General features: G+C 36.3%; 1 protein-coding gene across 2 annotated transcripts; it reads right to left on the bottom strand.

The window, feature by feature from the left end:
- Positions 1–1,017: 1,017 nt before the first annotated feature.
- Positions 1,018–25,698, bottom strand: UBA3 (ubiquitin like modifier activating enzyme 3). 2 transcript variants are annotated; one of them, XM_080827260.1, is made up of 18 exons: positions 25,643–25,698; positions 25,414–25,455; positions 23,501–23,621; positions 22,079–22,159; positions 18,467–18,549; positions 15,232–15,312; positions 10,539–10,582; positions 10,144–10,208; positions 9,684–9,839; positions 8,529–8,631; positions 8,255–8,368; positions 4,423–4,476; positions 3,663–3,699; positions 3,495–3,576; positions 2,882–2,982; positions 2,694–2,757; positions 2,308–2,362; positions 1,018–1,987 (listed from the first exon to the last, which is right to left on the bottom strand). In XM_080827260.1, exons 1-18 carry the CDS (start codon positions 25,660–25,662, stop codon positions 1,899–1,901), a joined length of 1,392 nt encoding a protein of 463 aa, XP_080683386.1. In that variant the 5' UTR covers positions 25,663–25,698; the 3' UTR covers positions 1,018–1,898. The 2 variants fall into 2 exon arrangements, with proteins under 2 accessions (XP_080683386.1, XP_080683385.1); XM_080827259.1 differs by lacking the exon at positions 25,414–25,455 and having other exon boundaries at positions 25,643–25,686.
- Between the last annotated feature and the right edge of the window lie 1,307 nt (positions 25,699–27,005).

The following is a 27,005-nucleotide window of genomic DNA, read 5'->3' as shown; positions in this document are numbered from 1 at the left end:
AACCTACACAAGTAGTAGATTACCCATGAAGTATTATGATGTTTGTTGAACTTAAATAAACCAACTGCATAGGAGCTTGGGGCTGACTGGGATTAGAATCCCAATTCCAAGATTTCTAATTGTACAGTTTTGAGTAAATGATGTAAGCTTTTTTTTTTTTTTTTTTAAGACTTCCTTATTTTAGAGAGAGGAAAGGGAGGGCTTAAGGAGGAGGACAGAGAATCCTCAAGCAGACTCCCACCAAGCACGGAACCAGACACGGGTCTCAGTCCCAGGACCCCAAATTCTTGAACTGAGCAGAAATCAAGAGTTTGGGTCCCTTAACAGACTGAACCACCCAGGCCCCACTGATTAAACTTTCTAAAACCTTTGAAGCTCTCAGATGGAGATATTACCACCCTCTCACAAGGCTACTTTGAGAATTATTAGAGCACCTGCATAAATGTTAGTTGCTTCATGTTAAAAAACTTAAACTGGGGCGCCTGGGTAGCTCAGTGAGTTAAGCCGCTGTCTTTGGCTCAGGTCATGATCTCAGGGTCCTGGGATCAAGTCCCGCATCAGGCTCTCTGCTCAGCGGGGAGCCTGCTTCCCTCTCTCTCTCTCTGCCTGCCTCTCTGTATACTGTGATCTCTCTCCGTCAAATAAATAAATAAAATCTTAAAAAAAAAAAAAAACTTAAACTGAAAAAAAATATTTAAACTGATTCTGTAACTTTTTAAATAAAGCATATCTACGGATCTCATATGACTTTATAATGAAACAAATTATTTGTCAGTTTGGAGCTAGAAAGAATAATGAGTAAAAATTTAACCCAGTGACATGTAATCACAAGTCTTTTGAGTAGAAAATTGTCATCTAGTCAAAAACTGAAATACAAATACATGTTCCCACACTGAGATACTCAAACTCATTTTTCAAAACTTACACTTAATTTTGTTTTAAGGCTTAATTTTAGTTTTTTAGAGGGAAAAGGGCATTTTAAGAGACCTTAATATAAAAAGATTCCACTTCATTATTATGTTTGAGCAAATTAAATCAGGAGATATTTATTGTGGTAAAAGTATTAATTCAGGTACCATAAAAATTCTGTATTAGTAATCCTACTACACATTTGAAAATTATTCCCTACATTACTGTGGAACTACTTATTACTATCCTTAATGTACTTTAAAAAACTTCAGTGAGAAAAGTAGACAATATATGATTTTATTAATAAATAGTGTGAAAGCATCAGTGATAACTGCCTCAACATTAAATTCTTTTAAACATCCATGTCTTGGCTTTAATATTGTGCATACTGGCCTCTATGGCACTACAAGTAAACATGAAAATAGTTCCCATATCCATGCACAGGTATTCAGCTATAATACCATTTACAAATTATTATAGACAAGGTAACCTTTGCAATAATGAATATTCATTTGGACAACCACAATTAAATGAGTATTAAATCAAGCAAGAAATAGGCTATGTTCAACATGTTCTAGATGTCAGGGTGTAATAGTTAAGGTCATTTAAAACTTAATTTTCTTTTTTTCTTTAGAGGGACATCTTTTCTTTATGTGGGTGCTCAAATGAAAACTGAGGAATGCGTTCTTAGACCACAGTAACAAAAGTCAAACATAAGAGGGTGCTTGCCTCTTCCTCTGAAAGAAGCAATACATTTGCTCATTCTCTCTCTCTCCAAGCATCATTTCCCATATTATTAATGAAAGTACTTACAAGTACCAACCCCAAAATTCTGTCTTCAAGGGGAAGTTATAAATTTAAAAAAGAGTGGTTCATTATATTAAAAAAGTCAAATTTCAGCAACACTAATGCTAAAAATGACATTAAATGTCTTAGCATCCACGTAATATATTTCCATGAGTTTTCTATTATGTACAAGTTTATTTTCCTTAAGAAGTAAAATGAAGTTTGAATAGTACAGTCTGTGGTGTGGTGACATCAGCAACTGCCAGTTCTTGCCCATCAACGAGTCCCAATTCTAAAATAGAAAAAGTATAATTAACCCAAGCAAAAAAAAAAAGTCAACAAAATGCACAACACACACATATACAAACTATACAGTTTTATGTCTAGATAAACATCAAAATCTACTTCTCTTTAATCAAGGTAATACTGCATTTGAATTTTAGAGATTTTTTAATATCTAAAAGAATTAATACTATCATTGCTTCTAAAAATATAATTACAATGGTATTGCCATTTTAAAGGCATTAAAACAAACCTATAATAAGCATTTATTACTTTTACCAAAAGAAAAAAAAGAAGAAACTGACTAGTAAATATATTCATTTAAAGTACCTTTCAACGTTTTGGAGAGATTTGGCCTTGTTCGTTCTTCAATAGAGGTTACTGACTAGAAAAACAAAATTATTATTTATTTTTTTTAAACTTTTTTTTTTTAATTTTTATTTATTTATTTGACAGAGAGATCACAAGTAGGCAGAGAGAGAGGAGGAAGCAGGCTCCCTGCTGAGCAGAGAGCCCGATGCGGGGCTCGATCCCAGGACCCTGAGATCACGACCCGAGCTGAAGGCAGAGGCTTTAACCCACTGAGCCACCCAGGCACTCCGAAAACAAAATTATTTTAATGTAAAGCACATTAAATGAAATTAAACTTGTGACATAATTTTGTAGGGGGGGAAAAACCCGAAAAAAAAAACAAAAAACAAGCAGACACTGATTACCTGTAGGTAAAGTGTTCTATTTTTTCCCTCTAATGTAGCTGTGATGGCTGGAGATTTCATCTGCCTAAACAGAATAATGAGAGAGGAAACAAACAAAAAAAGATCACTTTTTAAAAATAATTCTAGTTTTTAAAGTTTTAAAATCACAAAAGTATTTATACAACAGAACAAAAGTCCACAACACTTACAGAGAAGCACTATTGGTTAAATAATCCAAAACCTCCTGTAGTTTAGCTGATGGAGAAAACTGAATATTTTGAGGAAGCTGGCTACAAGCTGGGCAGTTTTCCTACATATATAAAACAACAAATAACAGTAGCACATGAACCAACAATAGTCTATAGGGATGAGATGAGAATCAAATTGTTTTAATAATCATACATATTTCTTTATTTATTTGACAGAGAGAGACCACAAATAGGCAGAGAGTCAGGCAGAGATAGAGGGGGAAGCAGGCTCCCTGCTGAGCAGAGAGCCCGATGCGGGGCTCGATCCCAGGACCCTGAGATCATGACCTGAGCCGAAGGCAGTGGCTTAATCCACTGAGCCACCCAGGCGCCCCATAATAATCATACATATTTCCTACAAACAAATCTTTATGCTTTAAAATTTCCTAAATTATTTTGCTACATACTATTTATTTCAGGTTATAGTGTAAAAGACAGATAATGAATAGGGTTCTAGAAGTTAGAAAATACTTAGACTGTGGGCAATTTCATCCATATTTCTAATCAATAATTAATATGTAAAAATCTAAGTATGAGTGATCAAAACATTTTTCATTAGTGTAATACTACTAACCTTTCTCTCGGCTTCAAATGTGTATGTGTATAGTCCATCTACATCATTGAATACCAAGTAATTATTAAGAGGAATATATGCACTGTAAAGAAAAATGGTTCATCTTTATATAATTGAGTCAAGTGAAAACATCAATTTATATACATATTAAAAAATGAAATCCATTACCTTGTGGCTATTTTAAAAACCTCAGTGGCACACACAGCTGAAGGGGGAGAAAATAAAGGTACTTCAACTCAATGCAAATTAGAAATTTAAAATTTCAGGGTTTTTTTTAAAGGTTTTATTTATTTATTTGACAGACAGAGATCACAAGTAGGCAGAGAGGCAGGCAGAGAGAGAGGAGGAAGCAGGCTCCCCATGGAGCAGAGAGCCTGATGCAGGGCATGATCCCAGGACCCTGGGATCATGACCTGAGCCAAAGGCAGAGGCTTTAACCCACTGAGCCACCCAGGCACTCCAAAATTTCAGGTTTTTTAAAAAGTTAGTTATAGATAAAGTTATAAAGCAGCTGATTAAAAATAAAGAATTTACTCTTAAAAACTGAAAAAGTAACAAATTTTATATTTGTTTTGTATAATCCAAGCAACAGAGTAGCATTAATGCTTTCCTTCCACTTCTTCAGATTAATGAGCAACCTGTTCACACTGATTAAAAGGCAAGGTACTAAAATGTCCCGTTACTGCACTGCACTTGATGACAGAATGAAGACAAAATACATACAGATCCAACAGCTTGTTCTTTTTTGGACAGATTAAAAATTAAACCACCCAAAAAAAAAAAAAATTAAACCACCCACCCAAGAAGATATCAAATTCCTGGAACACCAGTTTTCTGAAACCAAGTAGCTGTTGAAATGTCAGTTTAGATAGTGAATCAACAATTAAGGAAAGAAAACAAAGTTAAGCAATGGCCATTTTTTCCTTACCTGCTATGACTGCATTTGTAGAAGCTACTGCAGGAATGATTCGTTTTACTACTCCTGAAAAAAATATATTGATTAAAATATAGTCAAATCTTTTAAAGAATAGGTATCTTAAATTAGACAATCTGATTATTAAATATCATTTTTCACAACTTGATTTTTCAGGATTTCAGGTCAGAAAATAGAGAAGTTTAACAAAGTAATGATCTTCTGTCACATTCCCATCATTTTATCTTCAGAATCTTCAACAAGTTAACAGTAGCAAAGAAAACTCTTCACTAAGCTTCAAATAAAGATGAGACAATATAGTAACAGCTAACAGAATGTTCCAAGAAGATTAAATAAGACAGAATTTTCATAACACCCTTGTTAGTTTCCTTACTCTGATTTTAAAATAAGGGAAATGAAACTGAGACAAATTAATATCCACAGTTATAGATCTAGTAAGTGACAGGAATTGCATATGAACTATACTCAGTGAGCTCTGAATAAAGTATAAAGAATAAGATTTAATTAACTTTCCTCATATAATAGTTTCAGCCATTTGATTCCCCAAAATTTACAACAAACAAGAAACTGCCCCTCGTCTCATTTCCCTATGTAACACGGACTGCATGAAACATTAGTTGTACTTCTATTTCTACCTCACCTTTTCCATATCAGTATTCACAGAACAGGAAAGAATAAAGCCCCACCTTCTAGCATTTTTTTAAAAAGCAAAACATAAATATTCCCTAACTGTATTTGAATTGTTCACTTTAGAAAACAAAAACTTCAGAAAAAAGTAGCTGTTATTATCTTGGGGTGTGGGGGAGCACTTAAAGACATGTCCCCAAGGCTTCAGGTGTAGGCAGGTTTCAAGAACTTCAGAAAAAAGCCAAATAATCTATGAAGACATGAAAGGAAGACAATGAAAAAGTTTGAGAAGCTGTTTTGAAACATTAATTCTAACTATATGACAACATATAATTTCAGGGAAGGGGAAACAGGGAGGAACTAACTTCCTGATGGTTAAACTGGAAGCTCACCAGTGAACCATATAGAGCAAGATGTACTGAAGAACAGGTCGTCACAGTGAGGAGTAGCAGACATACTGCCCAAGAAGAGCCAAATGGTCAAGAGTCCTCTCTTGACCCTACCCCTTAAAAAAGCTAGATTTCTCTTCCAATTTTGCTTCTGTACTCCTTGTCAAAGCTCTCAATCATCAGGCTCAAAAGTACACACCAAACCTTGCTGAAAGTTACAGAAATATGAACGAGACTACATATTGAAATGAGTTTATAGTTCCTGATCAGGACAAACTGAAATCACCTAATTCAAACAGTTGCCACATATACACTATATGCCGGACTACTGTTCTAGGTGTTGTGCAAAAAACCTATTTGCTCTGACAGAGCTTTCCTTCTGCTGAGGGAGATTACATGCAAGTAAGTAACAAAATTTCAAATACTAAAGAGTTCTATGAAAAGAAAGTAGAACAAGGTATATAGGGGTCCCTGGGTGGCTCAGTGAGATAAGCCTCTGCCTTCAGCTCAGGTCATGATCCCAGGGTCCTGGGATCAAACCCATCGGGCTCCCTGCTCAGCAGGGAGTCTGCTTCTCCCTCTCTCTCTGCCTGCTGCTCTGCCTACTTGCCATCTTTCTCTCTGTCAAATAAATAAATAAAATCTTAAAAAGAAAAAACCCCAAAACAAAAGGTATATGGTAGAGTTGGCAATGACGGAGGCAGTCCATTGGAGTGGATGATCAGGCAAGACCTCAGGAGGTGGTAATTTGAGCTGAAACCTAAAACCGTAAGACCCAGCCATCCAATGGCCTAGGGAAAGAACATTTCTGTAAACAGTTAAGGGCAAAGGCCCAACAGCAAGGTTGTATGAGAGTTTAAGTATGAAATATTCTTTGCCTAGAAAAAGGAGGCTACCATTATTTCTGAGGAATTATAAAAATGTCGATAGTGAATGGCTCAGAAGTCATTTTCAGTTGAATAATCAAGTAAACTTGTTAACTTGATACCAGAGTAATAAGCAGCCAGCCTTAACGAGATCCAAGGAAGAACATTCCCAGCCTAAGAATCAGGAGTATTAAAGCTCCAAGGTGGGAATGAGTTCAGTGTTTTCAAGAACAAAGCAGGTCGGGAACAGGGGGAATAAAGGGAGCAACAAGAAGCGTGTTAAGAATAGAATCTTTAAATGACATCACCAGAAATCAGTAAATATGAGGACAAAATCACTGAAGAGAAACTGCACATTTTCAAAAAGAAGACAAAGCTTATTTTCTGGTGAACCCAGTGACGAACTTGGAACAAAATTTCTAGAAAGATGAACTATGAGTACCTAGCTTAGGAAACAATGATCACTAGACAGAGCACTATGATTGTTCACTGAGACAAGTCATGCTGGACTCTGTTTCTGTGACTACTAACTTGGCCACCCAAAGAAATGTGGAAGATAGCACAACCAGGCTTCAGGAAAAGAGTTAGAAAGATATCCTTGTGAATAAGACAAAGAAATGGGAAATACTCAAGAAGGCCTCATTGGAAAAATGAGATAAAACAAAATGGGCCTGATTCCAATGTCTGTTCTCAGGCAGTTCAATCTTGTTAAAATTTTTAATTATTTGAGAAAGAGATAAAGCATTATTACCAAAACAACAAATGAAAAGATGCTGCAAAGAACAGATTAGCTGGCAGGCATAACAAGATATATGAGAGAGAGAACAGCAGGTTTAAGCATAAACTTGTAAAGACCTATACTTGAGTATAAAAAGACAACACTACCACTCCAAAACACTGCCAAACCTATAATGGGAAAATGGGGCTTAGCAACTGCCATGTAGAAAGAACTTCCAGATTTTAGTGGACAGTGACCTAAAGAATCAGAAGTATAGCATCAACATAAACGACAAACAACAAAATACCCTGCTCTCCTTTAAGACTACATCAATGATCAGAAGTCTATTTTAATCTTAGCGTGCTTCACTCTAGCCTAGGTAAGTATGGATAACTGGAATATGGTTAGAAAAGAAAAAGAAGAAAAAAAATCGGATGGAAACTTAATGTCAACCAACATGTAAAAGGGTTAAAGGAACTAGAAAGATTGAGGATAGTGATTTGGAGGGAATGTGATTACTGTTCTGTTTATGTAAAAGGCTATTACTTAAAAGGGAATTTGATTTATATTTGATGTACCCTGGGACAATACTCAGACCAAACTAAAGAGGGAGCCTTCTGCTCAGTATACAAAATAACTGTCTTAACAGTCTTATCCAAATGTAAAATAGACTGCCCCAGGAGGTGACACCTTCCTCTTAAATTAAGGATAAAATGAATGGTTCGCCTTAGATGACTTAGTGCCTCTTCCAATTCTAGAAAGATTCAGTGATTTTATGAAGTTCCTCCTAGCTGGGGTGCCTCGGTGGCTCAGGCAATTAAGCATCTGACTCCTGGTTTCAGCTCAGGTTATGATCTCAGGGTTGTGAGACTGCATTGGGCTCTGTGCCCAGACCAGAGTCTGCTTGAGATTCCTTGCCCCTTCCGTCCTCCCTCACCTTGAGAGCACACCTTCTCTCTCTCTCTCTCTCAAATAAATAACTAAATAAAATCTTTAAAAAAAAAAATTCCTCCTAGCTAAGAAGTAGTTTGGATTCTGTCAAACTCTGTTCCCTCCTCCAACCAAATTTAGGATACCTGCAAACTACCATTTCCATGGTACCTTGACTGAACCTCAAACGGCCGGTACTATCTGAAATCACTTACCCATTATTTCCTTCAGAGTATCCCAACCCCTGAAAATGGGATTATCCCAAAGTTATAATTCATACCAATTCACTAACTTACCTTGAGTGAGTCTATAGGTCACACCCCTAATATTATATTGTGATGCTCTCTCAAGGGACTTTTGGAAAATCCACTGAATATGATCAGGATCATCTCCATCTAATGGAACTCCTTCTGTTACGAAAAACAGAACAACAACAAAAAAAAAGCAAGGAGGGTAAGACAGAAATATGTGAACTTAAATCAGCTCATCTTTTAATGTAATGATACAAATGAATAATATAAATAAATATATATCTTACATAATTCCAGATTATGAAATTCAGTTTATTACCTCCAAAAGGCTGCTCCTTAGGCCACTGCAGTATCCTTACATACTCAATACAGTGTTCTGGTAGCCTGGGCATAGATGCAATGGTGCACATGGGAAAATTAACCTAAAACCACAGTTGGTGTTTTTTAGTGGATTTTAAGTAATGAATTATTTTATTTTATTTATTTATTTATTTTTAAACATTTTATTTATTTATTTGACAGAGAGAGAGAGATCACAAGTAGGCAGAGAGGCAGGCAAAGAGAGAGGGGGAAGCAGGCTCCCCGCCAGAGCAGAGAGCCCGATGTGGGGCTCGATCCCAGGACTCTGAGATCATGACCTGAGCCGAAGGCAGAGGCTTTAACCCACTGAGCCACCCAGGTGCCCCCTTAATGAATTATTTTAAAATGTAACTTCTACTTAGGTCTATTTCGTAAAAGTAGACAGGAGGTTAAAATTCTTATTAGCTTTCCACTTAAAAAACAAAACATTTTATACCACTAATAATGCTTCTAAAACTAAAAGACAGCATCTGAGTCACCTTACATTTACACAGGAATGTAGATTTGTGCTACATTTACAGGGTATATAAATTTAAGCTTGTTAGATCATGAGAAGTGCTGAGTAAGTTCTCAAATATGAGCATTTTATTATGTTAACACATTTAAATCTGAAGGTATAACATAAACCAAAGCAAAAGCAAATTCACAGAGTTAAATCAATTCCAAGTAAATACTAAAAAAATTATCTTTATTTATAAATCAAAATTCTAACTATTCCCTAAAGTGGGTATACAGCTTAAAGAGCCCCATATCTGGAAGGATCATTCTCATCCCTGGTATCTTTATCTCCCTGAAACAATCACAGGCAAAAACCAAACAAGATAGATTATAGCTCTATCCCAACATTTAACTTTGTAGTGGATCCCTTGATCTCTACTCTCCAAACAAACAAACAAAAATAATACAAATCATGAGAACAGAATAGTATCAGTACCATGATTTCCATTTCTTTCTTTTCACAAATAGAGCAGAATTTCACATTTTATCTTTCTTCTTTGTATGATTTTTAAAATATGGTTACCCCTAGTTAAAAATCCTAAATATTGACTAGACTTAATAATTAATCCTAACTCAACCCCAAGAGACTATAAAACAAATGCAGGTGCTTCTTTACCTGTGGAGGATACAGTTCTAGTGTGCATTCAATACAAGCAGTCATTCCAGGCAGAATCACCCGGGCGTTTCCTTTAAAACCTTCTGTCCCCCCATCTATTAAAGGGACAATGGAGCTTGGATCTAATACACCATCTTCATAATTCAGAAGAGATATCTAGGAAAATTATTTAAAGGTAAGAGAGGGGAGTAAGAATTCAAAAGAGAAACATGCTCTCTAGAAATTCTACAAATCAATCGCACTATTGAGTACTAGATTATCAAATCATGGGATTATGATACTAGCAGTTTATATTCTCACCTGAAAGTTAATGACTGGCACTATATCATGATGTACATCTACTTAGTTGAAAATTAAATAAACTCTGATTTGTCAAAAATATGGTACGGTATCCTAATTTTTGGTATGTTAAGAGCAGCAACAAGAATTTCAAAGAACCATAGAACACTAAAGTCTTTACCAGCATGCCATTTATCCATCTTCTGGCTATGATAGAGTCCAGTCCACATACAATTATATGAAATTCTATGGAAGAAAAAGCAAGTTTGGCTTTTAAAAATGCCATTGCACAAAATAATTTACTTTCTAAAAAACAAACAAAAAAACCCCCACCTTTTATTGTAATACAAACACACATAGTTTCTAATCCTTGAGTAATCCTTACTCAAGACAGCATATAAAAATGCAGCTAATGATGTCAGCTAAGAGATAAAACAGTGGCATTCTCTGTTCAGTCAACCTTACTAAAAAGCAAACACCAAGAGATGAAAATGAATGAAGAAATAGCCTTCAAATAGCTAGCAACTAAATACAGTAAGAATTTAGTGAAAAGTTAATTTTAAGTAGAAAACTTACGTCGATAGAAAGTGTCATTAAAATCCTGAATCTTGTTGAAATGTCTGAACATAAGTAAAGGAACTTAAGCTGCTAAGTTTTTAACTTATGAAGTGAATTTAATAATGCCATAAGGAACAAATTATAAAGGTACACAACAAGAATAAGCCATTAATCTTCAAAGCAGTGGAATTCAGGAAATGTGACAAAATGAACACAACCCTAATTCATGACAAAACCTCTTTTGTAAACACTCCAATTACTTATAGTAGTTTCTCTCGTCCCTTAGCCCCCAGACTACATTTATGTCTTTCTTACACTCTCTACTCTGCTTCAGTTTTTATAAAAAAATCATACATCATGCGAAGGCAGACTGTGTGTCCTCAACCAAAGGCAACAATGCATTTTAGTGAAGGAAACAAGCATATTACAATTCCCATTTAGGCAGATGACTACAAGACTCAGAACACAAATTAACATCTTGTACACCTTAAATTTATACATTATATAACAAATATTTTCAATTAAAAACTAGAGTAACTGCTGCAAAGCTAATTTTAAAAAAACAGATGTTTCCACTAGCTTTTTCAGGTATAAATGTGATTTGTTATTTTTGGGGTAAGGGGAAGTATGAATTCTTTGTTCCAAGTCTCTTTTTACTCTACCAAACCCAATCAGCAATCTTTCCCTGCCTGGAAGCTGTCAACAGAACCCCATCAAAAACAGCTGTGGGTGTTAATCAATCGTAGCATTTAATATCATAACAGCACATGTATACAAAAAATTTTAATTCTTCTAATTGAACAATTTTTTAGTAATATATATACTTCTCTAAAAGTATAATAAATAATCCACCATATATTTTTAAAAACCAAAATGGAGAAAAGAGGGACAATATAAAAATACACTTGTCCTAGATTTTTTATTCTGGCCTACAAATAAAGCTATAAAAAATAGATTCAATTCTCGCCCTCACCCATTTAGGCCTCTTTTCCTTTTGAATGCTAGGCAAACAGGAAGCATAAACTGCAGCTGTAACAGGGAGGTCAAAAGAGAATAGATGCAGCCACTCTGGAAAACAGGGTGGAGGTTCCTCAAAAAGTTGAAAATAGAGCTACCCTATGACTGGGTAGCAATTGCACTACTGGGTATTTACACCAAAGATACAAATGTAGTGATCTGAAGGGGCACCTGTACACCAATGTTTATAGAAGCAATGTCCAAAACAGCCAAACTATGGAGAGAGCCTGAATGTCCATAAACAGATGAATGGATAAAGAAGATATATATATACAATGGAATATTACACAGTCACCAAAATATGAAATCTTGCCATTTGCCATGACATGGATGGAACTAGAGAGTATTATGCTAAGTAAAATAAGTCAATCAGAGAAAGACAATTATCATATCTTACTGAGAGGTGGAATTTAAGAAACAAGACAAAGGATCATGGGGAAGAGAAGAAAAAATGAAACAAGACAAAACCAGAGATGGAAATAAACCATAAGTGACTCTTAATCATAGGAAACTGAGGGTTGCTGGAGGGGAAGCAGGTGGAGGGATGGGGTAACTGAGTGATGGACATTGGGAAGGCTATGTGTTGTAATGAGCACTGGGTATTATATAAGACTGATGAATCACAAACCTGTACCCCTGAAACAAAGAGAGAGAGAGAACCAGAGCAAACAGAAGAATAGTAATAGGAGGACCCAGGAGCCACACCAAGAAATTCCATATCCTAGATTTCTATAAAATACCCAAAGTTCACAGATCTAACTTTTAGAGTATGCATATTCTTCTTTTTCCTTCTTTCTATGGAGGTCTGTATTTGCCTTTTCAAACATTTACTTTGAAATAACATATATCCACAGAGGGTTGCAAAGCTAGTATAAAGATGTCCCAAGAGTCTTTGATCCAGTTTCCCCTAATGGTTACATCTTACAGGACTATAATACCAAAACCACAAATATGATATTGATAAAATGAGTATGCACAGTTCTGTGATTTAAACACTTACGTAGATTTGTGTAACCAACACCATTAAGTTATACAACTATTCCATCACAGTAAAGCTCTTCCTCCTGCTATCCCTTTAGAGTCACATCTCTCCAACCTCTGATGCCTAATCCCTGGCAATCATTAATTTGTTCCGTCTCTAATTTTGTCATTTGAAGAACATTACATTAATAGAAACATACAACATACGACCTTCTGAGACGGGGATTTTTCATTCAGCACATCTTTGATATCCACCCAATTTGCTGCATGTTTTGTTAATTCCTTTTTATTGTTAAGCAATACGCCACAGTATGGCTATACCACAGTTTAATAATTCTCCTAGTGACAGATGTTTGGGTTGTTTCCAGTTTTTGGCTAATGCAAATAAAGATGCTATGAACATTCGAGAATAAGTTTAATGCAGACCTGAGTATTGGTTTCTCTGGGGTAATGCCCAGGAATGAAACTGTTGAGTCACATGGAAAGTATATGTTCAGGTTTTTAAAAAATGGGCTATTTTCCAGATGACAATACCATTTTACATCTCCCACTAGGAATGGATGAGTGATGCAGTTTTTCTGTAGCTTTGCCAGGATTTTACATTACTATGTATTACTTTAGCTATTTGAAGTATATTTCATTGTGGTCATAATTTGGATTTCTCTTATAGCTAGTGATGATGAACATCTTTTCATCTGTTTTTTGTTATCTTCTTTAGTGAAATATCCTTTCACATTTTCTGTCCATTTCCTAACTACATTGTTTTTTTAATTGCTTAATTTTGTGAATTCTTTATTTATTCAGAATAAGTCTTCTGTCAGATACCTACTTCATAATGATATCCCATTCTCATCATTATATATATCTCATTCTCTTAACAGGGCCCTTCACAAAGCAAAGTTTTAAATTCTAATATAGTTCAATTTATCCATTGTTTTCCTTTAGGGATCATACTTTTTTGATGTAATCACCAAGCTCTACATAACAAAGATTTCCTCCTATACTGTCATCCAAAGTTTTACAGTTTTACATATTATACTAAAACCTATGACGCATTTTGAGTTAATTTTTACAATTTTGAGGTTTGAGTTGGGATTCGGGATTTGTATTTTTGCTTATGGCTATCCAATGGCTCCATCACAATTTTTTGATAAGAAATTATCCTTTCCTCCACTAAACTGTTTTTATACTTTTGTCAAACATCAATTGGTCATATTTGCCTGTGGCTATTTCTGGTTTCTTCTGTTTTACTGATGTGTGTCTACCTCTGCTAACGCCACACAGTCCTGATTATTGTAGCTATAGTAAGTCTTGAAATTATATCACGATTTCCTCCCACTTTATTCTTTATCTGAACTGTTTTATTTTTAATTTTTTAAAATATTTTATTTATTTAAGAGAGAGAGAAAGAGAACACAAGTGGGGGTCGGGAGAGAGAAAGAAGCAGACTCTCCGCTGAGCAAGGAGCTGGATGAGGGGCTCAATCCCAGGACCCTGAGATCATGACCTAAGCCAAAGGCAGACACTTAACTGACTGAGCCACCCAGGCACCCCTCAGAATTGTTTCAGGTATTCCTTCAGCTTTCCATATAAATTTTAGAATAATTTTGTCCGTATCAACAAAAAATTTTGCAGGGATTTTGACAGAAAATGTATTAGACTTGTATACAAATCTGGGGAGACATGACATCCTTACTATGTCAAACTGCCCAATTCTTGAACACAGAGTATCTCTCCATTTATTTAGACCTTCTTTGATTTCTTTCATCAGCATTTCGCAGTATTCAGCATTCAAGTCATATTATTCCATTTACACCTAAGTATCCCCCGGTTTTTTTTTGAGCGGTTGTAAATGGCATTCACTGTATTTTAAATTTCTCTCTCCACATTTTTACTGCTAGTACACAGAAATATAATTGATTTTTGCATGTTTATTTTGTATCCTCTAGCATTTCCCAAACAGCAAAGCTCACCTCATGAATTTCTATAAAACACACTGGAAGTTCTCCAGATCGAACACTTCTTTTTAAAAAACATCCTTCTTAGGGGGCACCTGGGTGGCTCAGTGAGTTAAGCCTCTGCCTTTGGCTCAGATCATGATCTCAGGGTCCTGGGATGGAGCCCCGCATCGGGCTCTCTGCTCGGCAGGGATCCTGCTTCCCTCCCTCTTTCTCTCAGCCTGCCTCTCTACCTACTTGTGATCTCTGTCAAGTAAATAAATAAAATCTTACAAAAAAAAAACAAACCAAAACCGAAACATACTTCTTGGAAAAATAAATATACTTTGATACATGTTCCATTTGGTTAATATATAAGGAGTGTCTATTCAGTCTGCTACTGTAGGGAGACACAAAGATTAACTATAGCCAGACAAGGAACTTACAGTCTAACAGAAGAGATATGTAATTCAAACTGAAATTAAGGAAGGGCAATAATGCAAATAATGCAAAATAAACAATTGTACTGGCCATAAATGCTTAATTTAAAAATTAGGGCAAAAAATATTTATATAACCTTAAAGAAAAAACTAGAATATAAAGCAAAATGTCACCGGTAAGTACCTCAGTAATAAGCTTACTGCTGATGGTTTAGGTTTTTTGTTTGTTTGTTTGTTTTTGTTTGTTTATCTGTATTTTCTGTTAAACACCTCTTTTATAATAAAGAAAACACAAAGCTTTAGAAAGTTAAGTAACTTTTTTTGTCAAAAGGATACGGAACTACATTGCAGTTAGGAACTCTGTCATTTAGAAATTCTGCAGCAACTTCAGCCTTAGGTCTTCCAACATCTTTGGGCCTAAAGGAAAAATTATATTTAAATTATCATTCATGATATAAATCTAGACGATCTATATAATTTATTTTCAGACAGAAAAAATATTCATGGTGAGTTTGTTTAGAGGATATTTAGAAGAAACACTTTTACCTAAATATTTTTGATGAGTAATTGGTCACAAATGTCAATGCTTACTGATGTTCCAAATGAAGTATTTACAGGTACTGACAAGTCTAATTATTTCTTAAATGTAAATATAAACAGTCCCCCCACCACCCCAGAAAGCATAACAATGGTATGTTTCCTGGCCACTTCATACTGTGGCATTTCCCAATGTAAAAAATTATCCCATACCCAGAGCCTTCCAAGTCTGCCCTGAACCCCAGAACCTCAAGGTGTTAACTATGAAGGTCTTGGCTGAAATATACACACAATTCATTCTAGGGATACAAGAGCCTTCATGTATCCTCTTCCCATGTGTGCTGATTAAACAGTAAATTTTATGTCCAAACGAAGCCATAAGCATGTTTTGAAGAAGAAATAATGCTGAAGGCATTATCCAAAATTGCAAATGATGCCAATATTCCTAAGAAACTGAAAACAGAAGACCTCAAAAGGTTACTCCTAGATAAGAACCATAGCTATAGACAGAAAAGGACACAGGGAAGTCTCTCTTCTTATCTCAGTACAAATGGTATTTTCTTTCACAGTATTTCCTCATTCTCCTCACAGAAGTAAGTCACTCCCTCATACATGCACAGTGCTTCATTACTACTTTCCCACAACATATTTTTTTTATTAGATACAGAGGTCTTTCATACCCACTAGACTATGAACATTTGGAAGAAAGTAACCATATTCTATTTCTTTACAGTCCTTCATATACAAGCACAGAATACTTTAAATGAAGATTTAAAAAAAAAATCAATGTTACTAATAAAAATTACTTTATATTTAAAATTGGAATTTTATTTTTTTTTAAAGATTTATTTATTTATTTATTTGTCAGAGAGAGAGAGAGAGGGAGAGAGAGAGCGCGCGAGCACAGGCAGACAGAATGGCAGGCAGAGGCAGAGGGAGAAGCAGGCTCCCTGCTGAGCAAGGAGCCCGATGTGGGACTCGATCCCAGGATGCTGGGATCATGACCTGAGCCGAAGGCAGCTGCTTAACCAACTGAGCCACCCAGGCGTCCCTAAAATTGGAATTTTAAAGAAAAATAATTTAACAGGTCAATCTTCTCTCCAATGAAGCAGTATGCCTTTTTTTTTTTAAGATTTTATTTATTTATTTAACAGAGTGAGAGAGATCACAAGTAGGCAGAGAGGCAGGCAGAGAGAGAGGGGGAATCAGGCTCCCTGCTGAGCAGAGAGACCCTTTGTGGGACTTAATCGCAGGACCATGAGATCATGACCTAGCCGAAGGCAGAGGCTTAACCCACTGAGCCACCCAGGTGCCCCAGTGTGCTTCTCTTGATTCAAAACTTCTGATAAGAGTTTTATTCTGGGGGCGTCTGGGTGGCTCAGTGGGTTAAAGCCCCTGCCTTCTGCTCAGGTCATGATCCTAGGGTCCTGGGATCGAGTCCCGCATCGGGCTCTCTGCTTCAGCGGAGAACCTGCTTCCCCCTCTCTGTCTCTGCCTGCCTCTGCCTACTTGTGATCTCTGTCAAATAAATAAATTAAAAAAAAAAAAAAAAGAGTTTTATTCTGACTTTGTCCTGTAACTAGGCTCTAGTTATAGATCAAGGAACCTGATTTCAGTACTGCATTTAACTAGTCTGGGCAGAATTCTTTGGGTAAAAGGAATAAAGGAGACTTTCAAGATTCTTTCACATTGTGGATTATATGTGCTTCCACAGCAGATTCCAAACCAAAAAACTCCTAGATGGTTTCTGTGGAGACTGCTAATTTACCTTTCCAGAATTAGGGGATCAGATTGTTCCACCTAAAAACTGCACTTTGAACAAAAAGCCTTTCACAGGTATCATCTTTACAGGTATCATCTTGACCTAATTGCTTAATCTTGAAAACAAGTACCTGCCCTGAGGGCTGCTCTGAGATTGAAACAGGTACTATAGATGAAGAGTTTACTACAACTAATAGAGTTTACTAATAATAGATGAAGAGTTTACTACAACCCAAGCACTCAATAAATGTTAACTATCATTATGATTTTCAATCATTTTTTTAGCTACAAACTAAAGGGCATGGCTTATTATCAATAACCAACCAATTCAGTGTTATCTTTGTTAGAGCATTCATATACTAAAATGTGTCATGATCCACGAAGTTTCCTACAGAGAAGGGTAGTTTCAAAGGTTAAAAATTACACAAGATAAAGCCTAAACATGAAATGTAGAGTTCATACAGCAATTACAACACTTCCTTAACTTGACTCTGACCCATCCTTCAACCTCTTTAACATCTTCCACAAAGAAAGGTTTCATGCCTATCCAAAAATTTAAATTCACCTTCTCTGCTAACTATCTGAGCACTTTCTGCTAATAACCTAATAATCTAGAAAGAAAAATAAAAAGTCCTTATCCCTCCACATGTGTAGTTCTTTGACCAACGACACTTATATCTGAGCTCGTCAAATCTCTAAATGCTACATACTAAAATTCACTAATGAACCTCTCCTCACGTCTGCATATACGGCCTACCTGCAGTTTTAAAAGTCATTTCTAACAGTCCATTCCCAGATGTCTTCTGTATTTCATGTTCGTCTAAGGTACATTTCAACCGCTCCTGGGTTTTCTCTCCCTAACTGTCTGTTTTCTCTTTTTTTCCGTAAGAAAGTTCAAATTCTCCCACAACTTCATTGCCCCGGAGTCACCATACAATTCTTGGCCCATCAGTCCCCACCAATGTATCTCACTAGCGCCCAATATTCCAGCTATGTTTTCTTTTGAAATCAACAGAAGGAAAAGAGCCTCGCTCCAAATCACATAAAGCATTTGGAAATCTCTTCAAACAACAACAAATCATGTATTTGTTTTTAAAACTAGTTCCACCAGAATGTTCACAATTTTCTTGCAAAATTTTACCTAAAAAAGAGAGTGGTAGTTATTTTTAAAATAAAATTACTGTTACCCTCTCATAGTTTGTAAAAATTATTACTGCAATGTACTCAAGTTCAAGTGATTATCAGAATTTTAAACTAGGATCTTAAAACTTACCTAAATAAAAACTGCCTATTTAGATTGGAAACATCTATAGTGTCCATGTCTATAACATGAATCTGTCTAAAACCAGACAACGCCTGTGGGAATAAAAAAAAATCCAATTAAGCAGAGGTTTCCGCACATCTGAAATTTTAAGATTTGTTTTTAAGGTAGTCCTTGAAATTTATAAATGCTCAATAATAAATTCTACAGAATTGTATTCAATGGTTGTAGTATCTTACAAGGTATATAAGGTATATAAAATTTAGGGTTCTTGTAAAAGTAAAAAATGTGTAGCTACTCAGTTTTAAATAGTCTACAATCAAAAGAGAACTCAAAATTTCTACAGTTGTTTTATAATCCCATAAACACATTTGTAAAGTTTGTTGCTTTGCTGCTGCCGCCAGATATTTTAAGTTTACTAGTCTCACTAATTAACCGAATTTGCTATTCTTTTTCAGAATACAGTTAAAAAGCAATTCCTACAAGTTTTATCGTAGTTGACGTAACTAAGTATGTTACGATTCAGAAATAACTATTAGAAGGTGTATATTATCAACACACATATGTACGTAGCACATGTAAAAGGAATATCCTAAAAGTATTGAGTCAAGAACAAGCAATCAAAAAAGCTAGGGAAAAGCAACAAACTGTTGCAGTACAACTAGTGCTCAAATTTACCAGCAGAAGCAAAAGATTAAAAAAAAAGTCTGAATAATTAATCATGCTTTTCTGGTTTTGGTCAGTTAAGTAGTCAAATTAAATCAAGTGTCAATAATTTCCCTAGTTTTCAGCCCCTCCTTATAGCAAGAGATCCTCCAAAGTTGTCCATACATGCTTTCTCATATTCCTATCTCACACTTAAACTTAACAAGCTTTCATTCCCACTTCGCAGAAAACTGCTCTTGTCAAGGTCATCAATGATTTCCATGTTACTATTTCCAATGACAATTTTCAGTCTCTCTGATCTTATCCACCTAAAGTATCTGGCAGTGTGTGGATCAATTCCTCCTCTATAAAATAAATTCCTCACTTGGTCAATACACTCATGAGAAATCTGAACATTAAAAATTGGTTTCCAGTTCACCTCACTCAGGAGTTTTCCTCCTACTTTACTGGCCAGAATTTGGAGTGCCTTTGTGCTTAATTCTGGTTAGTGCTGGTGATCTCTGACAATCTTATAAGATAAAGCATCATCTAACAGACACCTCAAAATTAAGTTTCCAAAACCAAACTCAATCGTCCTTGCTCACCAACACCACTAAATCTATTCTTTTCCTAGTGTCTCCCATTTCAATGAATGCTAACCATCTTTCCAGTTGCTCAGGGAAAAAACCTTGTCATGACATCACTGGCTCCTCTCTTTCTCTTATTTCCCACAACTAATCCACTAGTGAATCCTGTTGACTCCAATCTCAGAACATATCCATCACTCACAGACTCTCACCACCTCCAGTGCTACCATCTTCCAAGTCACTGTCACCTCTTGCATAGATGACTATAACAACCATCCAGTCAGCCTCTTAGCTTCCTGCTCTGTTTTCCCTTGAGTCTTTTCTCCACACATCAGGCTCAGTGAACCTGGTTAAAAGTTAGATCAAATCAACTCATCTGCTTAAATCTCTCCAGTGACTTCCTGACTCGGACAAAAGGCAAAGTTTTTACAGGAGCCTCTAAAGCCCTTTGTAATATTCACTCTGAGCCCTTCCATCTCCCATCACTTCTTGATATCCTGTGGGAAACTGCTCCCCCTTGCCCACTTCTGCTTCAGTTATAATGACCTCATTTCCTCCTAGAACAAAAAAGTCATGCTCCCACTTCGCAGACTTTGCACCTAATGGTCCCTCTGCCTAGAATATTCTTGCTCACCTCTCTGCTCAAATAGCATCTTTTTGTAAACCACTTCCCCTCCCACCAGGCTACCTATCTTCTCTTCTTCCTTTCCCCATAGCATTTATTACTATCTGACATACTATGTATTTTACTTGTCTTTTTCCTTCCATAAGACTCCAAAACACAAACACTTGGCAGTACTTTTCAATGTTGTATCTTTAGCTTTCAAAATGGTACCTGGCATATGGCGGGGTGGGGGTGGGGGGGTGGGTGTTCTGTAACTATTTGTTCAATCAACAATATTAATGTCATATTCTTTTTTCAGAATGAGCCTTTGGTGGGTGCTTACAATCAATTTTAAAAAACCATGCACATCTCTCATATATTTATGTCTGAAATAAGCAAAGTAACAAGTGGTAATTGAAAAGAATTAGTTTTCTTCTTTTAAGACATTACAATGCAATAAGGCCATTCCTAAAGTTCCTTGATAACTATTCCTCAGATCTAATCTCCAATTAATTCACATTTAAAATTACTGTATGTTACATTTGCAAGTAACAGCTTCATAACAGAAAAAGTTAAGCATTAGGGGATTTTAACATAGAATGCCTGCCAAAACTACTACCATAAATCTTTCCCTTCTAGAATTCTTTGGTACTGCAAGGGTTTTTATGTTTGAGAAAGTTCTGTCATTCTGGCACCCCATCTCATAGTATATCATACATAATGCTATTTATTTGATATAAGACTTGTCTCTCCAAAGAAATTTCAAATTCATTAAGGACATGGACCATGATGACCTAAAATCCCTTCAGAACTGAGCAGAGCAGTTAAGTACCAAGAAGTGTATTAAGTTTCTGCAGTTTCACTAACACTGACATTAGTGTTTTCTTAGCAAAATGAATGTAGCTGTTAACATTTAAATTACAGCCACAAGGCCAGCTTCGTGGGTCCCTCATGTGGTTATGTGACCTGATTCATTGTCTAAGGAGTTTCCTCTAGCATTTCCAATTTTCTACACACCAGTGAGAAGGCTGACATACAACACCTTTAAATTAATTCCTCTCCTACCCATTTTTATTAAATAAACCAATAAAGCCTTATAAAAAGGTATTTGTAGTTATGAGAAGTCAGTGAAACTATTAAGTCACATATTATGGATTTCAAACCAGTATAAAGAAATAGCTTCTGTAAAGAGTACCCCCTCTCAAGATGATATTCAGTGGAAACAAAAAAAAAGTTTAGCTATTTCAAATTTTATGTTTAAGTCCTGTAATGACCTAATGGTTCAGTGAAAAGCACACTTGACTAAGAATTAATGACCGGACTAGGTTCTAGGGATATCACTAATCAGAAAAACTTATCTCCCTCTATATAAAATGAGACAATATTCTATCCACCTAACTGGGTTATTTTGAGAAAAAGAAGAAATAATTCTTTGAAATTACACGTTAAAATGTGAATTATCAGTTTTGTTATTAATGTCACCAAAATTAATGACTACTATGTAAGAGGAAACACAAAGATTTGTTTGATAAATATCAGAGAAGAAAACAGAAGAATTTTCTATCAATGACTTTACAGTTGAGGACTTTAGAGTGTAAAAAGTTCCACTTCTATCATTATTTTAATTACTATCTCGAATTTGACCTGCTAAATTTATCTAACAAAGGCTCACAGGAAAAAAGGTTAACAATCATAATAAAAAAATTTCCTAGTAATAGAACAGAAAAAGAAAATGCTTTAATTGCCACAAGAAGAAAAAAAAAATACACATATATATATATATATTACCAGATTTTTCAGGAGCTCACATCCTAAGCCACCAGCTCCAATGACTAGAACTTTACATGTATCTAACAAAAACTGGAGAGACTGTAAAGAACGAAAAAGCATATTAAAATCTGGTTGATAATAACCATAAGTATCATCAATAAGGCAATAAACCATAAAACATTTTCAGATGTTTCCATGAAAAACCCAAGTAAGGATAAAGAGCAGACTCTGTAGTTAATAAATTATTTTAAATTTATGAACAAGGTGGAACCAGAAATTCTGTAATCTAATGATTTCAGAGGGTTTCAATTTTAATGTTTTTTAAATTGACTTCTATGAAATTAAAAGGTTATTTCCACTACTATCCCTAGTTAACTAAGACTTACCTTTTTTTTTAATTTTGAAAGGGGATGGAAAGCAAATTTAACTGACTTGCTAAAAAGAAAAAAGTGTAAAAACCTTAGAATAGAGGCTCAAGCACTGCACAAGGTGTTTAAAGGTCTAAAAGTAAAAAGGTAAGAACAATAATTGCTGCTTTTGAACACAGTGATAGAAACTTACAAAACAGGAGATGACGGGGGAAAAAAGGTAAAACTCTTAGAAAATTGTACATCAGCAGAAATACAATTTAAAACAATGATTTAACAGCAGTATCTTAAATTTTTATCAGGCCAAAAAAAAAAAGCAAACCATAACAGAATTCAGAAGCACAAGAAAATATGGTGGAGTATCCAAAGAAACACAAAATACTTTAAATTCTGTCCAAGATTAAAGGAGAGGAAAATTATACTGATGATATAATGAATGAAACCCAAGAATCTGTGCCTTAATTTTAGAAGTAGCATAATAATGCTATTTCAAAACATCTCTTCATAAACACAAGACATAAAAATTAACTATAAAGAATATATTTTCTACCTTGCAGTAAAATACAAGTTTCTATATAATTGAACATTTGCCTTATATCAAACACTACCAGTCCAAAATTCTAGCCCTCTATTATATAGCAGTCACATAATTTTTAACATGCAATTAATTATATTCAATTCCACATAAGGATGCTCATTTCAACTAAATTTCAAAGTTTAAGCAAGCATATCTACATTTCTATCAGATTTAATTTCTCATAGTACAGTTAAAAAGGGGAACGTGTCTCAGAAGTCATTTAAAACTAATTCTCAGTGAAGTAAAACTTAGAATCTTAAATGAGATTATGAAGTTTACTCTTGAGAATTTTCAACATATTACATGAGAAATGTGAAAATGACTCAAATATTTGTCATTTAAATATAATCAGCTGCAAATATTCAAATATTTAGTATTTCAAGGTAACTTGTATAATTATTAGTTTTATTAAAGAGCAAACTAAAAAGAAAGCATTTTATTATTTTTGAAATATAAAACTATTAGAGGAGTTATTTAAAAATAAATGTTTCTCACTTCAGTGCTCGGTTCGAAATCAGGGTGTGTGAAGGGTCCAGATCGCTCGAGGAACTTCTTTACATGGTTCCAGCGACCTTCCCAGTCTCCAGTGTCCCCACACCCACCATCAACAGCCATTCTGCACAGAACACAGTAAATTCAGCTGCAAAGATCAGTAGGAAAAAGCCACACCTATAACTATTATGGTTTCCCCATATGAAAAAGTAAGCACACCAGACCTGCTCAAATAAAAAGGGAAATGTGGTTATGCTTATGCTTTTAACTTTTTTCTTGGCTATTATCTAGTTTATTTAATGTTAAGGACTACATATGTTGATGAAATAAGTCCACATGTTTCTAGGATCTTAAAGCATCCCAAGATCAAACCTGGGATATTATTGGTCAATTGGTGAGAAATGGGCTTTTCTACACTTGGACTTTATAAAAGATCACTATAAACGTCCCCAGTTTGTTCCAACAACACACTTGGATCAGGGAAAGAAAAAAGAAACTCCACTTTTGGAATAGTGATGCTTCAAATCTAATATAACTTATGTGTCCTTCCCAAGTTTGATTTTTTTTTTGATGAGAGAAACATTCACACATTTTTCCCTGAACGAGATCCCAATTTTGTTTCCACTCAACACAAAAAAAGTTTGGGGTTATAATTACACTACAGATAGGCATTACCACCTAAAAACTTTTTAGAACATACAACTGAATAAGGAGGGACTCCCCTAACAAAATACAAAATGTATTTTCTAACAGAAATGTATTTTTTACTTTCTGCAAGATTTATGCTTGGTTGTGATTATTTTTAATTTTCAAACTTCCTGTCATCCCAGTTTCTACCTCCAAATGTACTAATGTAATAACCAATTTTTACAGAAGGGACAAGTGTTGCCTAACAATAAAGACCAGAGCATTTGACGTCAAACTGGGTCTGGTTCCACAACAACAATGTGACTTTGAGCTGATTACTAGCGGCTGTAAGTCTCATTTGTAGCTACTCCTTAAGGTCCGAACAAGGATAAAGAGATAATCCACACAGAGGCCTTAGTACAATACCTGACATATCGTAAGCATTCAAACCTTTACTGTCATTTTAAGCAAAAGTGGAAAGGAAATGAAAGGTGGGAAGGAATTCGTGAAATTAATTATCATTCCAATCCTTTTGCAACTGAAATTAAACTTTCTGAGGGAGATACGTAAAGACTCTTAAAGCACGCTACTGGGAACTGGCACAGAAATTACTAACTCACCACACCCACTGCAAGAGTACCTTCTACCCCTCCCCTGTAGGGAGACGAAAAATTATGTGGCGTGGGACAGCCTAGAAAACACTGCTTAAATCTGTCTCATCAGCACAAAATTAAATATCTGATAAAACAAACAGGGTGTGTAATAAACGGGGGAAAATAAGCTCTTTGTGGAGTCAACATCCTCCCTTAAGAGCCAATTCTTCTGCAAAAATGACTGAAGTGCTTAGTACAATACCTTACACATAAAGTTCTCATAAGAAGTTTGCAATTAATACTACTGTCTCAGTGTTTACGAAAGGCCAAAAACGGCCTAGTGTCCGTTTCATGAGTTTAATCGCAAGGTCACGGCTATGACAATTTGGGGGTGGAGGAGGGGGTGGGGCTCAATGGTCCTTCCGCAAGACCTTTGGGTCAAGTACCACCCCCGCGGGCCGGTGCCGGGCCAGCGGCGGTGGACCCCGGCTCCGACGCTCGCCGGAGATAGAGACAAGGTGCCGCCCGCCGGGCCCCTGGGGCTCCGGGATGGGGGTCAGGGGATGAGGCCGTGCGGCCTGCGCTCCGGGTGCTCCCCTCCCAGCCCCCCGGGCCCGCTGCGGCTGGTCCCCTAGGCCTGGGGTGGGGGGAGGCGGGGGTCCCCGGAGAGGGCCCCGGCCTCCCGGCAGCACTAACTTCTCAGCCAGCAGCTCCTCTATTCTCCTTCTTTTCTTCTCCCTAAAAGAAAGAGAGAATAAAAGAAGGGTCAGCATCACGCTACACACTGGGCGCCGCGAGGGGATGGGGGGGCGAGGGGTCGGGGCGGGGGGGTGGGGGGACCTCGGGTGGCGGCGGCGACCGCCCACCGCCGCGCTCTCTCACAACCCAGCCCGACCCCGCACGCCTGCAGAGCTCTAGTACTTACGGCTCCTCGCCATCCGCCATATTGTTCTCCGCCTCTTCCCAGGAGCCCCCACGGCGGGCGGGCGGAGGGGCAGGACGAAGCGTAGGGGCGGGACCGGCAGGGAGAGTTAGAAAGGGGCGGGGAGGAGCACGGAGAGGGGCAAGGGGGCGGGACCTGAGGAAGGGGTGGGGCTGACGGCGCCGAGGCTCCCCTGGGCTCTAAAGCTTTTTCATGTAATTATAATCTTGATTAACTACACTTAATTACATAAATCTTACCCAGAGTATAACATTATTTTGCGTGATAATATACGCATAATACGCCATATGTTTATACAATTTACGTGGTAATTAATAATTATAAAAAATGGTATGTTCTGTGAAAAAACTCCTTGGAAGAGCGACCCTTATGCTGCAGAGCGTCTCTCTGAGGCTAAGCATCAGAGTAATTTTCACCTTTAACTTTTCAGGAAACACTTTTGCATAAGAGTACGCACTTTGAGAATAAAATCTAAATCAGTTTGTAGTGATGGGATGGAGAGATTATTATTTTCTTCCTTTGTGAATATCGAAGGTAGTCTTTTTAATGTCCCATGATTCTGTCAGGTAAGAAGTTCAGCAGCAATGGAACCGAATAGGAAAAAAAAACTCACCTTTTTTATGGGGAAAAACATATATTTAGATAAAAGTACAAAGAAAAAAAGCACAAAAATTAAGGAATAATTTAGAACACCTATAATCTCATCACCTGAAGATAAATGATAAAATTTTGGACTATTTTCTTCCTGGCAGACAGAAATAAATAGATAAATGAAAGTGTGTGTCTGGATGACTGGATACAAAAGTTCATATTAAGAAGAATATGTATATATATGTGTGTGTGTGTGTGTGTGTGTGTGTGTGTTTAGCCTTTCTTGAAGCTGGAAAAAATGAGATTTAGAGTCAAGAAGAACAGTTTAAATTCTTAACTCTCCACTTATGAACTATGAGAGTTTGAGCAATGTTGGGTCTTCATTTGTAAAATATTTGCCTTGTAAGACTGAGAATTGAATGAAATACAGTGGTTCTTAAAATACAATCCCTGATCAACCACTTGGGAAATTGTTATAAATGCAAGTTTTCAGGCCCCATCCCCAATCTTTTGCAAAGCCCTGTATGATTCTGTGCAAAATAAAGCTTGAGAACCACTGACATGGAGTTTTGTAAAACCTAATGGGTACTCAGTAAATGTAGCTGCTGTTAATAAATTATGTTGTCTCCTCTTTGTCCTTTATTATCCCTCAATCAGGTTCAATTCAATAGCACTCATTGAGCTAAATGTCAGTGCCAGGCAGTAAGTGGGAGAAGACAGAGTTCACAGTCCACAGTCTGTAGCAGGAGACACC

This window comes from Martes martes, assembly GCF_963455335.1.
Source record: "Martes martes genome assembly, chromosome: 1".
NCBI classification, from domain to species: domain Eukaryota; kingdom Metazoa; phylum Chordata; class Mammalia; order Carnivora; family Mustelidae; genus Martes; species Martes martes.
Note: the sequence above shows the minus strand (reverse complement) of the source record. Positions and strands in the feature narration are given on the sequence as shown.

Excerpts from the sequence above, each read along its gene's own strand:
- UBA3 (XM_080827260.1), bottom strand. The coding sequence starts at position 25,662 with ATGGCGGATGGCGAGGAGCC. Across the intron at positions 25,456-25,642 it reads ATGGCGGATGGCGAGGAGCC|GGAGAAGAAAAGAAGGAGAA; the intron begins GTAAGTACTAGA and ends TCTTTCTTTTAG. Across the intron at positions 15,313-18,466 it reads AATAGGCAGTTTTTATTTAG|GCCCAAAGATGTTGGAAGAC; the intron begins GTAAGTTTTAAG and ends TTTTTCCTTTAG.